The sequence below is a fragment of the Chroicocephalus ridibundus genome, chromosome Z (assembly GCF_963924245.1).
Source record: "Chroicocephalus ridibundus chromosome Z, bChrRid1.1, whole genome shotgun sequence".
In the NCBI taxonomy this organism is placed as follows: domain Eukaryota; kingdom Metazoa; phylum Chordata; class Aves; order Charadriiformes; family Laridae; genus Chroicocephalus; species Chroicocephalus ridibundus.
Genome location: NC_086316.1, coordinates 17,121,338 through 17,136,299, shown reverse-complemented (window position 1 = coordinate 17,136,299; position 14,962 = coordinate 17,121,338). Strand labels below are relative to the sequence as shown.

Here is a 14,962-nt window from a genome sequence, read left to right as displayed (position 1 = left end):
CAGAAGCAGTAAGTTTTTCCCCACTCCTATTTAAGGAAACATTACTGCTGTTTAAATGTTTTCTTCCTCATTTATTGTCTTACTTGGATGTAGAGTAACACCCCTTAGAAACGGACGCTCAGCAACTTTCCTGTAATTCAAGAGGTCAAACCCAGCCTTGGCACACTTCCACTATACCCAGCAAAGTTATGATTGCTCTGTAGAGAAATTGGCTAAAACTAGCCTTATTGAGCAAATCCTCACTGTGATGCTTACGAAATGGAAACTGCTGAGGACGTGAGATGGATCAGTGCTGCCTGGAATTATTTTAGGTAGAAACAAAACATGATCACGTACCATCAAAAAACCTGAAACTAATTTGTTACCTCTTTTTGTATTTCGATGTTAATCTGAAAAGATCTCAAGCTCTTTCTGCACATGAAAGAATACACTTTTGCAGAGCGGCATTTTCTTTTTGCTTGCATTGTGGGAAAGCAAACATTTTAAAGCTTTTAAAATGACATGTAATTTTCATTCTAGCAAAATAATTTGAGACATTCATACAATTCTAGAATCTGCACTGTAATCCTGTTTAAATGCAGATAAAGACCTTGTGGAATTACCAGAACATGTAAAATGGCTATGATTGATGTATTCTTTCATCCTGACAGATTGCTTATTCCTTACTATTCCTAAAATATGGGAACTCTGTAGATGTCACTGGGTTTCTTCCTCTCTACCTATAATTGAGTAGATACAGCAATTTTCATTTTCTACCACTGTGTGTAGTGTTCTGTTCTGGAGATATATAAAAATTATATATAGGTGTGTGTAAATTATATGTAAATAATTTTTGTCTTTTTCACAGCAGATTTCAGATCTTGATAATTTTGAACATTTCATAGTTTTGATCCTGTTTTTCTATTAGTGAGTTTGTTCTGATAACAAATCTGTCCCTCTGTTCCCTTCTACGCTTATATTTGTATTTTTTCCCTGCTGCCTCATTCTCGCAACGGCCAGTTCATCCCATGGCAACATTTTGTCATCACATCATCTCAAGCACTCTGATGTTAATCCATACAACTGAAAATGCTTTTCTTGTGTTTAAACAAATCATCCTCTAGGTTTAACATGAACTAGTTGCTGTTGTAAACTCCGGAATGTAGGGACCATGTTGTTCTTCATTCAGCATCAACTGGTTTGATACTAGTGCAGAATTGTTTGTCAACTTCTGGGCATAGCAAAGTAAGAGTAACAGAGTAAAGTTATTGTTAAATAGTTAAATGTAGTTCTGTAATCTTTACTACAGTAGTTGTGAAAGGTGGTTAGTTAACATCTATAAATATAACAGTGCATTTTCAGTGTGAGAAGCACAACCTGTTTTCTGCCTGCATGTGAAGATAATCACTATTACAAGAGAGAACAATAAAAGCCCCTCCTGGACATATGTACCAGCCCAAACCCCAGTATTTCTACTGTGTGTTAAAACTGTAATCAGTTTTCTTCTTGATGCTTTCTTTTAGCATCTAGTCATTTTTGTGTACGCAAACAAAATAGCCTGTTGCCCTACTTTGAAAGGCAAGTGAAAAACTGTAGCTTCAGGAAGTTTTCACCTCTAAGCAATCCCTAAATTACATCTTCTAGCCTAGACTTGTGCTATTTTATAGACCAAAAATAAACTTTTTCAAAGCTGCATTGGCATGTACGGTTAGAACTCATCCAGCCCAGTATCTTGACCAGACACAGCTCTACTACATTAATCAATATTTCAAAATCTCTCTGCTGTAATCTGCAATGACAAGAGCTGCTGGATATGAGCTAGAGTCCTTCTTATATCTTTCCGGCCACTTTTAAAAGTAAATTGTATGCTTGCAAAGGAGACAAACAGTAAATTTAAAGATACGTGAAAAATGGAACCTACACAACAATTAGCAAAAAACTGCATTTCCTTTGGTCAGAGCAATTAGCACACTCACTCAATGGAGTAAGAAGCATCCCGAAGCACTTTTTAAATGTAATTGCCATTTAACTGTTCACAGCTTTGTAGTGATAGATTATTACAAGAAATCCCCAAAGAAAGCCATTGTAGTGAAAAAAAGAACCCCACAGGAAAGGGGAGATGCTGAATATGGTGACATTATTCTGTGTGTTTGCAAAAACTTGTATTACTCCCCTACTCAGTTTGCTCCTGTGAGTACACTAAAATCACAGAAAATATACCCAAAACCTCGCAGCAGTGAATGAATGCCAAGTTCTGTATTTCAGAACCACGCTAATATGCACTTTATTTTGTTAAGTAAGCGACGGATGTAATGATGCATTAAAATTCAGTGCCACCGTATTTGTAAATAACAGTCTTTTCCCAGACTCCAGGCTCCTGCATTCTTCTGCCAATTACTGAAATTACTTCACTTAATTACAGAAACACCACATAAACCAGGGCAGACAGTGCCTTAACCCTGTTGAACTGGTCCCTGAGACGATGGAAGGCTGGGTTGACCTGACAGAACTCACGGCCCGCACTACCGACGTATCCACGGCGACACTACCGTCCTTTTTTATAACTTAATCGGCGCATTTTGATGCCGTTGTGACAAATATCCTGTATTTAACTGCAGCGGCAGCGTTATTTCCCTCCGTCTAAGGTGCCCAGGAGGAGCCGCTGAGAGGCCGGGCCGGACAGCTTCGCCACCGCCCCGCCCCGCCGTTCCGTGTCCCGCTGAGACTGGGCCGGGAGGCTGCGGCTTCGGAGAGAATTTTTGGGGCAAATTAAACCCAGCATTACCGGTGACCGCTACCAGGCCCCGCCGCGCTCCCTCCTACCTCCCCGGAACGATCGCTCGGCGGCGCGGGCGGCAGCCGGGCGGGGTTGGGGGCGCACACAGGCGGATGCGGGCCGGCGCTAGCCCTTCCGGGTCAGGGCGACGGGGCTGGTGGCCGCTGCGGGTCCCCTTCCCCTCAGCCTTTCAGGTCGCCGGCGGCCCCCCTGGGCCGGTCCCTTCTCGCAGCCCCGTCAGCCGCCGTGCGGCACCGTAGCGGGGCTTCTCTTCAGGCGGCAGCTGGGCCTCCGGGGCCGGCGGCCTTCGGTCTAGTCAGGAGCGGGACCGCCCTCGGCGGAGCCGCGCCGTGGCCATGGATGAGGAACCCGAGCGGACCAAGCGCTGGGAAGGGGGCTATGAGAGAACATGGTAAGCTTTCCTCCTCCCTCCTCGCCTTCTTATTGGTGACAGACGAGAAAAATCTTCCTTCTGCTCAATAACTGTCTGTTTTGCGCAGGGAAATTCTTAAAGAAGATGAGTCCGGATCGCTGAAAGCCACCATCGAGGACATTCTTTTCAAGGCAAAGAGGAAAAGGTATTATGTGTTGCCACGAGCCCGCTAATAACACTGGCCTCGTCAGTTATAAGGACTTAATCATTACAAAACTGAGTTCTGTAGGCTGAGTAAGTGTATCGGCACGCCTGCAATATATTTATGTGTCCTTACCCCTTCAGAGCTCCAAGATGCATGCCTCTTGCCAGCTACTTACCAATTCTGCCAGAAAAAATAGTGAAATTTACTTTTCTTTTTAATCTTATGATTGGTTATATCCAGGCTAGGTACCCTCAATGTATGCTAGCTATGGAGGTGAGGTCTCAATCTGATAAAACATGGAGGTTTCGATCTGATAACACACAGTGCGGAGCCCTGCAATTGCAATTTGCACTGCTTAGAGAAAATCCCTCGACATTTTTTTTTTTAATACACAAATCATGCGTCAAGCTGGGTTTTGATATGGCACCAGGTTTGTGTTTCAAATCATGAGAAAAAATGCTAGATAAAACCTAGATTTTCTTTATTTTGGATTATGTTAGAATACTCAAACTTGGATAAAATTTTAAGGTTCCATTAAACCTGGTAGTAAGACATAGTTTTTGGTTGTTTGTTTTCCGAGAGGCATGAAATATCTTTGCAACTGAATTGTCTTTTTTTCAGTGTAGGTAAAGTGTCTGTCTGTTATTGCTTCCTATCTGCCAGAAGTCTAGTATTGAACTTGTTCTGGACTTTTGTTTAAGGAACCGTTAATTCTTTTGTATCTAACTTAAATCCTTTTGTGTCTTATTAGACTCTGTGAACACCATGGACAAGTTCGACTTGGAATGGTATGTTAATCTCTTAACCCTTGTCTGTCCTGAGTCCACAACTATTTGAATAGAGGTGGTATGCCTAACCTGAAATACACTTTTGCTGACTTAATGTGCTTGAGACCAAAGCTTACACTTTCCACCAGTTTGTTTTTGTTTTTTTTAAAACATTCTTTGTTCATTGGCAGTGTGGGATGTGAAGCGTGAGTATTCAGAGGTGAAGGTTTGGCATGTTCACTGTATCAGGGTGTGTTTTGCCACAGCAGTCATATTATGTGCACTTGCACTGTCAATTTTTCTTCATGAGAAAAATGGGCATAATTTAAATGAGTTGTAAATAATAACATTACTTTACACAACGCTGAGCTCTTCAGATGAAGAGATGAAGGTGCAGACTATGCATCTTTTAGCTTATTGTGAGAGGGAAAGAACAGTGCGCATTTTTCAAGATAGTCTTGTTTTTCATTTTCAAGGAAAAGGGGGAAAAATGCTTTACTTTTCAGTTGCTGTTGATTGCAGAGCTCAGTACACTGAATTTTACCAGTTTGAGGGAGGAAGTAGTTGCTCTTTAAAGTAAATGGAATAACGAACAGTTCATTAAAATATCTGTTCTCTGAGTGATTATCACTTATGGTGAAAATGCAGATGCGTCATCTTTATGTGGTTGTTGATGGATCAAGAACTATGGAGGACCAAGATTTGAAACCGAACAGACTTACTTGCACTTTGAAGGTATTTCTGTACTCAAAAGTTTTCTCTTATTAATCCACTGTTTCCCTGTAAACCAGTTCCATTTTGTATTTAAAAGAATGGCCGTCTCCTGTGACTAGATTACATGCATAGCGTCATCTCTCCTCTCATCCTTACGTTTTTTCCCTTGTTTCTGTTGCTAGTCTGTAATTTTCCTGGTTTTTGAGTAGTAAAACCTGTGTGATGTTAGTTTGCCTTCCACAAGTACTTCTGTACAGCAAAAATGCTTTGTAAGGACTTATTATGGAAGACACACTATGAAAAGTATGTGGAAATTAAGCCAAAGTATTGCCCATAGTAAGGGATGAAAGAAGAATAAGCATGCTTTCATTACACATCTAGGATTTTTTTTTTCTTAAAGTTGTGTTTTGATGAATTTTGATTTGAATGGATGCTAGATAGGAGTTTAATTGGATTGCCCCTTCAGACTATGGATCTATATGTCTTGTACTATATACGATCTTCTCTAACAACACTAAGCATTGAAATTGTGGGTTTTGGTGATTTTCTACAGATTAGTGTTTTTGGTGTATTGTAAACCGCCATTTGAACCAACAGTACTCTAGAACTTTAATGTATGAGGGTGGCTAGTTTCTGAAAGTTAGATTGCATTGGTAACATGGGAGGAAAGAGAAGGATGGAAGGGCTGGGGTGAAAGGAAAATGGAAAGGGTGGGCACATTCCCCCTTTTTTCCCAACGATACTGGATGTTTTGCAAGTACCACCTATTTAATGCATGTGGAATAAAACTGTATTTAGTTTTTAACAGTCTTAACTTTTTTCTTTGTAGTTATTGGAATATTTTGTTGAAGAATACTTTGACCAAAATCCCATTAGTCAGGTATGTAAAACCATGCAAGAAACAAGTAACTGAAAACTGTTTTAAAAGTTAGTTTTAGTTTTAACACTGTCTAGTAAACTGTTTTCAATTTATGTGTTCCTTCCCATCCCTTCCTCATCAGTCTGGTGAAATTCTTGTTTCTGCCTGAACTAATGAAAGTAAGAACCCATCTATTCCCTTTTTCCTAAGCATAAATTCTAACACAGAAGACTTGATTATATTTTTTTCAGGCATTTAGAATTTTGGAAGATTTCTTTTTGTAACTTATGACAAAAGTACTGGAAATAAATACAGGAATGTATGTTAAGTGATGCATAGTGCTGCTGTTGTTACACTTACAAGAAGACTTGTATAGTTAAGTAATTCTGATCCATAAAGAAGTATTAGGCAAAATATACCAAAAAACGGAAATTAACTTATTTTTAAAGTTGCTAAGAAAATTTTGCCTTTTTTTTTTTTCCTTCTGCAGATTGGCTTAATTGTAACCAAGAGTAAAAGAGCTGAAAAAATGACAGAACTTTCAGGTAGGGAGGTAGTTTGTTGTTGTTTTTTAAATTGGAGATGTTTTCATCTCTTGTGTTGGTGTTATAAGTTCTACCTCGATGATGCTGCTGAAAGTGAAGTAACTGTAACATAGTATTTTTAATTTAAAAGAGAAGTTATTGCAAGTTGTCTGAAAGCAGGGTCTTTATTTTGATCTGTTTTGATCTAGAATTGTCATCATGTGCTTGTCCATGATCCAGTCTTATCCAGATTGCCATTAAAATATGCTTTGTTTCCCCTATAGTTAATTTCTCACTCTGTAATTTTTGTATTTTATCACGTCTATGTGTTCTGTGAGATCTGTCTGAATGTTAAGAGACAGTTACTTTGGTTCCTGTCATCTGTAACTAGGGATCCCTGTGACTTCAGAGATGAAGTCTTAATTTTTTCTCTTTATTCACATGTAAAACTGGAGCAACTTTATTGAGGAATTTCAGGATCAATCAATCCTTGAACAGTACTTTGAGGAAACTAAACTCTGTTTCTGCTGAAACACTTTTGAGACACTTCACACGCATGTTAAGCACTTAATGATGCGCACCAGTGATTTTATTCTTTTTGACTTCTTAAAGGTTCTAACAATTGAGTGCCTGTAGAGCAAATGTCTTTTTGTTAATATGCTGTTTTATGGTTTTCTGCATTCTGATCAAGAGGTCAATTTCTTAGGAGAAACATAGAGTTACAAGTCACAGTTTGAAAACTGTTGTTGTACAAGTACACATATACATTAAGTATATAGTTTAAATATTGTTATTCTTTTAACTTGTTATTTCAGGTGAATTGTTTTTTTCACTTACAGGTAACTCAAAAAAGCACATAACTGCTCTGAAGAAAGCAGTGGATATGAACTGCAGTGGAGAGCCATCCCTATATAATTCCCTAAATTTGGCCATGCAGACTTTAAAGTTAGTATATACATGTAGTTTTTTTGTTTTCTTTGTTTTTCATAATCAGTATAATCTGATTGTGAATTTTTGGAGGGGCGGAGTCGGCATTTTTTACAAGTAGCATCTTGCATCGTGCTGACCTGAGTCTTTAAAAGGCAGCTTTATGTCCTCTTACAACACAAACTGTTAAGAAGTTAAATAAGCTAGTAGTGCAGAAATTATTTTTCTGACACAAGATGCTTCTATTTGGAGGTGTGCTGCTTTACAAAAAGCAACAATATTTTAAAACAAAGTAGATGATTTTATGCCTACAGGAAGGATGGGGAGGGGCTCTTTGTCAGGGAGTGTAACGATAGGACACAGGGTAACGGCCTCAAACTGAAAGAGGGGAGATTTAGATTGGATATCAGGAAGAAATTCTTTACTGTGAGGGTGGTGAGGCCCAGAACAGGTTGCCCAGGGAAGCTGTGGATGCCCCATCCCTGGAAGTGTTCAAGGCCAGGCTGGATGGGGCTTGGAGCAGCCTGGTCTAGTGGGAGGTGTCCCTGCCCAGGGCAGGGGGCTGGAACTAGATGATCTTTAAGGTCCCTTCCAACCCAAACCATTCTGTGATTCTGTAATGCGGTGGTGAAAGACCCCGCAATTATTTCTTACTAGAGGTATGAGAGAGGGCAGAGTTAGGGGTTAATAATGATAAGAGAACAGGAAAAGAAATAGCATTGAATCACAATAATCTAGTGGAGTTTTGGCACACTTCAGAAAGGTAAATGTTCAGGTAGGATAGATTTTAAAAAGGTTAAAAAACTTTTTTGCTCTGTGAGGTGTTGAGATGGGGTGAACATTTGTCGAAGACCATTTTAATAAAAAGTTATAGTCAAAACCACTGGTAGAGCAAAGCTGGTAGTCAGTGTCATAAAAAATATATGAATGACTAGTTGGAAGAGAGTTTTCCATTAAGAACTAAAAGACAGTAGTTAAAAGTAGTGGATGTACACCTATAAACTGATTGGAGATTTTTATTTTAAGAAGTCAGGAAGACTTACTACAGTGTTGCTAGTTTGAAGGTGAATTTTACCTGTAAGAGTACGGATAAGGTACAGGGATAACTTAAGCATTAGAGCAAACAATCAGATAACAACTACACAATCAAGTACTGTTATTTTAGACACTGGAAAGGTTTGGGTTTTGGAAGGTGAAATTCTGCTGCTCAGAGAAGGGTGTTAACAGCATCTTATGATTTGTAGGAGACTTCATATCATGTTGTCTCCTGACTTTAGTATGTTAAAGTCCTTGGAAGCTTTAGCGTACAAGTACCTTAGTGTACAGAAGTAAATGAACTATATACTTTCTTTAGGCACATGCCAGGACACACAAGCAGAGAGGTTTTGGTGGTCTTCAGCAGTCTGACGACATGTGATCCAGCCAACATCTATGATCTAATTAAGGTACAGAAGTGAAGTTTGATTGCTACATTGAACGACTAAGCTATTAGACTAAAACCAAAAAGTTGCAGTATCATTGCCAAGTAATTTTCATTTAAAACTTTGAAACTTTTTACTGTTTTCTGAATTTGAGTATACTTTCTTTTTCTATTTGAAGTGTTTAAAAGCAGTTAAGATCAGAGTGTCTGTCATCGGCCTAAGTGCTGAAGTTCGAGTTTGTACAGTACTTGCCCGAGAAACTGGTGGTATGTATCTGACATTCAGTAGTTACACTACTAATACAAGTTTAAAATCAAAATTTAGTAACTAATTTGTCATATATTCATTTATGCATTTTGATATTTAAGTATGAATATTCTGTTGTGCTGGCAGAAAATTTAAAGGTTCCCAAATCTACAAAATATTTAGTGAAATATTTTAAATTTAGTGAAATTATTACCAGCTGATAGGTGCAGCTGTAGAGAGAAGAAATATATACATGTAAAGCTGTGTGATGTGGAACTTAATTAATGTAACATGTTAATATCAATTACTACAGTGGTAACTCTTACAATATCATTACTACAGTGTCATGTTGGAGAAAAATCTATAGGCCTTCATATCTAATTAAACATTCTGGTGTTACTGATTTTAAAACTTATCATTTTCAGTAGCATTAACAGGACTGGTTTTTGGGAATGGGGTTGGCTAAATTATTTTTTTTTTACTTAAGTTTTTTTCTGTCATTTGGAGAATATGTTTGTATTCTTATCTGCCCGTAATCTGAGAGTGAGGTGTTTCTTTCTTTGTGACAGGAACATACCACGTTATTTTAGATGAAAGTCATTATAAGGAACTGCTGATGCATCATGTTAGTCCTCCACCTGCCAGTTCAAATTCTGAGTGCTCCCTTATTCGAATGGGTAAGATATGGTTTTGTTAAAGTCCTAGCACAAGATTTGTGGATCTTGTCTTTCTTTCTTAGCATCTTCTGTGTTAAAGCCATAAGAATAGTTAGAAGCATAATAAAGACATTGCATAGTAGTTTTTTTATTTTAACTTTTATTTTGCTAAATAGATATCAATTTTCTTAATGTTGTTCCTGCCAATTAGTCAACTTTTAATTAAAAGTTAAGAATTAAAACAAATAAGGCAATAAAATGGAATGATATTGCTTTTACAGTAATTGGTAATCAGTATAAATGTAATACTTAGAAACGAAGGATGAAAAACTTTGTTTCTCCCTCTGTTTTTTTCCCTGCAGAAGGCACCTGTTATAAGCTCTAAGAGCCATCTGTTTGGCCAGGTAGTGCGTGTTTGTTAGGGGCACTGTTGTGGTGGTCTTCCAAAGAATGGATTGGGTACCTTTTCTTCTGATGTATTTCTCAATAAATTTAAGCCTGGAGTTAAACTAGAATAGGAACTCTAATGCCATGAATTATAGTGTTGACTTCTCAGTTTCATCCACCTGTTTTCACAGATAAGAATGTGTGTATTTTCATGTGTAGATTTAAATACTGAAGAGATTTAATTGTTATAGCTGAAGCCTGAACAGCAGTTGGAAAAATTTAACTGCTCACTTGACATGAGCTGTAAAAAATAAGTGACAGAAAGAATGGTATCTGTTACAGCCTCCGTAAAGTGCTATGGTCTCATCTGTCATATACTGCACTTGGAAAGTGAGTAAACGCTTTGTGTCTGCATACAAAAATGGTTTCCCCTTAATTAGAAAACATTGTTCAAGTGAACATTCATGTCATGCTCTTTCTGCTTTCCTGCCATTGCACATCATTTTGGTTTTAGCTGTTCTTCAAAAATGGAGTTCTAGTAAGCTTCAGTTAATATGAAGTCTTTGAAAAGATTTTTTTTCAGTTGGGGGAAATACAGCAAGGGGTTTGTTGGTGGGTATAGGTAGAGACCTTTAGGAAGAATTTGATACCTAGTAAGAGTGTATTACTTCTCCTGTAATAACAAACAAACAAAAAAAGATGTAGGCCTTAATGTTTAAAATAATCTTTGGAACTTCTCCATTGAAGCCAAAAACTGAAAAATTACTTGCATGGTTAAAATTAGTAACATGGGATGTTTTTCTCTTCAGGTTTTCCTCAGCATACTGTTGCTTCTCTAGCTGATCAGGATGCAAAGCCATCCTTTAGCATGGCGTAAGTAGAGTTGATTAGAATTCAATGAGCTGATTATAATTCAATAATATTCATGTTTAGAAAATCTGCTTGTCAGTGACAATATTGCAAAATGACATGGGAAAAAAAGTAAATATTGTCTTGTGACTTCTCAGTAGAAATTTTATTTCCATTTGCACATCCAGTATGTGGCTGTAGTTACCTCTGTTAAATACGCTTTTTAAAATTGACATTTAAAATTGTTTGAAGGTATTAAGTGGCTTTTAGTTGTGTTGTGCAGTGATTAGAACACCAGGATGCTACGAGGTATTGAAGTAATAGCTACCCATTTTAGTTGACTGCCTTGATGAAGTATTTTTATCACTGTAAAGATAATGATGAGGATGAAGGGTATTATCTGGAATAAAGTATTTTTTATCTGTGTACTAATGTGACTTGAAAGGGAAGTTTAAAATAGAGGCCTAGTTTCATTAGTGTACCAGTGCTCTTCTCAATGGAAGGAATCGTAGTTTTCAGGGATGATAGGGGAATCGGAATTTTCAGACTGAAGCAGTGTTTACTGTTTGAAAAAAATAAGTACTAACGTGCATCTTAAAGTCAATACAGAATATTCATGTGTTTGTAAGTAGAAGTATTTATGTTGTTACCTTTCATAACTTTATTTTTTAAAGATATATTGGCTCCTTTATGTGGGAAATTTGGTCTTTGTTCTGTTTCTGTGGGAAAATGTGGTTACTGGTGTCTCACCCTATTGATTGCTTTCTGACACTTCCATACATGTGGAATGGTTGCATGGAAGCTACTGAAGATTTTTAAACTATTTGTTGTGAGCACTATGTAGTATTTGTAGTTATATAGTGCTATGTTGTTATCTCTTAGGTGTTAAATTGTCTCTCTCTCCTCTAGGCAATTGGAAAACAACAGTGAGCCGGGTCTTACACTGGGTGGGTATTTCTGTCCCCAGTGCAGAGCCAAATACTGTGAACTTCCTGTGGAATGCAAAATCTGTGGTGAGTAGCAAGAAAAGGTGAGCAGGTGAATTATGAATTAGTGGTAAGAGAATTAAGGGGTAGAAAAATTCTACCAGCTCTGCTTTTAAGGAATTAAAAGCTAGCTCTGCTTTTAAGAACCCTGCATTCCTGTGTCCTGCGATTTCAGCTTCGCACTAGGGACTTTCAGGACTATACCTGTAACAGTAACTCTGTATTGTATTCCTCCCTAGTATAATGTTATAAACTAACAGCCCTAAAGCAAAAGAGGGAAGAAGGGTGATTCACCTATGAATGATAATAATTTCCTCAAGAATCCTGATTTAACAGACACACCAATGTTTCAGATTTGTCAGTGCAAGCCCATGAAGATAAAAAGTGCTTTGGAGTATAAGGGGATAAGCAGTATCCCCTCACCGCTGGGACTATGTGGATGAAAGGTTTCAAAGTTGAACCCAAGGGCAGGCTGCACAGTGACACAAGAAAGTTGTAAATGGAAGTCCTTCCGTCTTGCAAATATTAATGACTATGCAACCAATTGTGCTCTCCCCCCGGCCCTTACTTAAGAGCAGGAGGGAGGATTAGCATTTTTTACAGTATTGTGTAAGTGACAGCTGTCCTCCTGTTAGCTTCTACAGGCATATGACTAAAACATGATAGGTATTATCAAGATGTGAGTATTTGGCAAGAGGATGGAATAATTCTAGTTTTGGGTCACCTTGTCCTAGTTTCATGTCAAAGTTTTCACGTTGACATGAGTTTCGTTTCAGCAAGGTAGTAGTGTAACTGGAGAAATCCTGTGCATCAGCCACAGATTCTTCACAGCTGCAGCTGTCAGCAGAACAAGACGTTTTGTCTTGTCGGACGTTTACATTGCACGTGAGGGAGTGATGAAGAAGTTTGTGGCAGCACATGCCTGAGCTAACACTAGCCTGTTGGTATCGTTCAGCCCTGGCAACTAAGACCCACACAGCCACTCATTCACTCCTGGATGTGGGAGAGAATCAGACGTGTAAAAGTGAGAAAACTCGTGGGTTGAGATAAAGACAGTTTAATAGGTAAAGCAAAAGCTGTGCACACAAGCCAAGCAAAGTAAGGAATTAATTTACTACTTCCCATCGGCAGTCATCTCCTGTAGAGCAGGGCTCCATCATGCTTAATGCTTACTTGAGAAGACAGATGCCGTAACTCTGAATGTCCTTCCCTTTCCGCGTTCTTCCCCTGGCTTTTATTGCAGAGCACAACATCATACGGTATGGAATATCCCTTTGGTCAGTTGGGGTCAGCTGTCCTGGCTGTGTCCCCTCCCAGCTTATTGTGCACCCCCAGCCTACCCACTGGTGGAGTGGTGTGAGGAGCAGAAATGGCCTTGACACTGTGTGAGGACTCCTCAGCAATGACTACAACATCCCCGTATTGTCAACACTGTTTCCAGCACAAGTCCAAACATATAGTTCCGGACTAGCTACTGTGAAGAAAATTAACTCTATCCCAGCCAAAACTGGCAGACCTGCGTTAGCTGAAAGGGCTGTGGCGTGGCTTCAGCAGTATTACAGCAGGCTGCAGTAGATCTTTGTAGTGGGCACCATTTTGACTGGTGATGTGAAACAGGAGAACCATCATTGCCAAAGAGGAGTTGTGCATTTAGATGCACATAAACAAAATGCAACCATAAAAAAAACTTGCTAACTTTAAAACTATGCATTATAGGTGTACATATAAAGACTGAGTTAAGCCTTTAAATTAGAAATTTGGGCAATTTGCTTGGTCTTTAATTTATATTTGGATTTGATTCTGGAAAGAATTAGAAGTTTGGATTATGGAAGCTAACGAACAAATAATTTTATGGTTTTTAATTCTTAAAAGCTCTAAACCACTAAGTAATTAAAAAAATCTTTTTTCCTTTTGCTTTGTTTAATACAGAAAAGATTTTTCAGGAAGTCTTCTCTTGTAATAATTTTGATGTCTCTTTATTTGCAGGTCTTACATTAGTGTCTGCACCTCACCTGGCTCGGTCGTACCATCACTTGTTTCCTTTGGATGCCTTTCAGGAAGTTCCCCTGGAAGAATATCAGGGGGAACGGTATGCAGATCATATTTGTGATAGTGAATGTACTTGGGGACCCTGTAAATTTTTTTTTTTGTCACAAAAGTAAGAATAGCTGGCAGCAGATTCTTTGCTGCTGGAGACACTGTTGAATGTTTGGGTGCTTTGGGCCACCTTTGGCAATCACAAATATTTGTAGTTCCCATTGACAGTTATCCTGTGTGTTCAGTTGAATAGCTGAAGTAATTGCCGTAAATTGTTACTACGTATGAGTTAGTGTTTAAACACTGTTTTACACAATCTTGACTTTTTTCAGCTAAAATACACAATTTTGCTTTTAGGTATTGTCAAGGCTGCCAGGGAGAAATGAAAGATCAAAATGTAAGTATGTTGAAGTGCATTGGAATTTGCATTGAGGGATATCAGAAGTAGTGATGATCCTTTAATATAGTCTTTTGAAGAACAGAAAAATATTTGTGGAGGTTTATCCCATGGTTAACCAGAATTCTCTGTTACAGAGTCACGCCTTTTAGACTTGCAAGGTCTATAAAAGTGTGGGAAGGGCATAAATAAGCTTCCACTCTTAGACACATGGAAGCATCTACAGTGACTCCAGCTCATCCCTTTGGGCATACTTGCTCTTAGAAACTTTAGTTCAGTTGGGTTTCTGTGATGTGAGCGATATATTTAGTCTATTTACACTGTCTTGAGGACAAAAGTATTGCCCTACTGTAGTGCTCTGATGGTGATAATTTTTTTCCAATTTAACTTGTTTTCCTGTCTTTTCCACGCAGGTTTACATCTGTAAAGTGTGTCAGAATGCATTCTGTGTGGAATGCGATTTGTTTATTCATGATTCTCTGCACTGCTGTCCTGGCTGTATTCACAAGCACACTGCTCCCGTACCTGTATGATGTCATCGCTTTTTAGAAATTGTCATAACTGTGACCTTCCTGCATAGGTCTATTTTTTTTTGCTCAGCCGTAACTTTCACCTAGACAGCTCAAAACAAGAAGGACCTAGATGATTACAGAAGGATGAAGAGTTGCTTGGGAGCAAACTAATTTTTAGCTAATGTGTTAATGATTTTGTTACTTCTAATATATTCTGGAATTATCTGTATCTGTTTTATTCTCTTTGCTCTTCTCTGAAAAGCTCTGGCTTTTTCTGAATTTTATTGAGTAACATGTATATTTGTAAATGTGGAAGTTATAAAACTGGTTTGTATAATAATGTGGTG

The 14,962-nt window shown here is 38.3% G+C and overlaps 1 protein-coding gene across 2 annotated transcripts; it reads left to right on the top strand.

Annotated features, from left to right (window-relative positions):
* The first annotated feature begins 2,419 nt into the window (after positions 1–2,419).
* On the top strand, positions 2,420–14,844 carry GTF2H2 (general transcription factor IIH subunit 2). Of its 2 annotated transcripts, XM_063319312.1 has the most exons (16): positions 2,420–3,167; positions 3,256–3,333; positions 4,085–4,121; positions 4,749–4,835; positions 5,644–5,694; positions 6,164–6,218; positions 7,037–7,142; positions 8,479–8,569; positions 8,724–8,811; positions 9,361–9,468; positions 10,177–10,224; positions 10,644–10,707; positions 11,593–11,696; positions 13,656–13,758; positions 14,064–14,103; positions 14,517–14,844. In XM_063319312.1, exons 1-16 carry the CDS (start codon positions 3,112–3,114, stop codon positions 14,634–14,636), a joined length of 1,236 nt encoding a protein of 411 aa, XP_063175382.1. In that variant the 5' UTR covers positions 2,420–3,111; the 3' UTR covers positions 14,637–14,844. The 2 variants fall into 2 exon arrangements, with proteins under 2 accessions (XP_063175382.1, XP_063175383.1); XM_063319313.1 differs by lacking the exon at positions 10,177–10,224 and having other exon boundaries at positions 2,429–3,167.
* Positions 14,845–14,962: the final 118 nt, after the last annotated feature.

Bases quoted from the DNA above. Each gene is read 5' to 3' on its own strand.
- GTF2H2 (XM_063319312.1), top strand. From the start codon at position 3,112: ATGGATGAGGAACCCGAGCGGACCAAGCGCTGGGAAGGGGGCTATGAG. The intron at 5,695-6,163 runs GTATGTAAAACC...TTCCTTCTGCAG, and splicing joins ACCAAAATCCCATTAGTCAG to ATTGGCTTAATTGTAACCAA. The intron at 10,708-11,592 runs GTAAGTAGAGTT...TCTCTCCTCTAG, and splicing joins AAGCCATCCTTTAGCATGGC to GCAATTGGAAAACAACAGTG.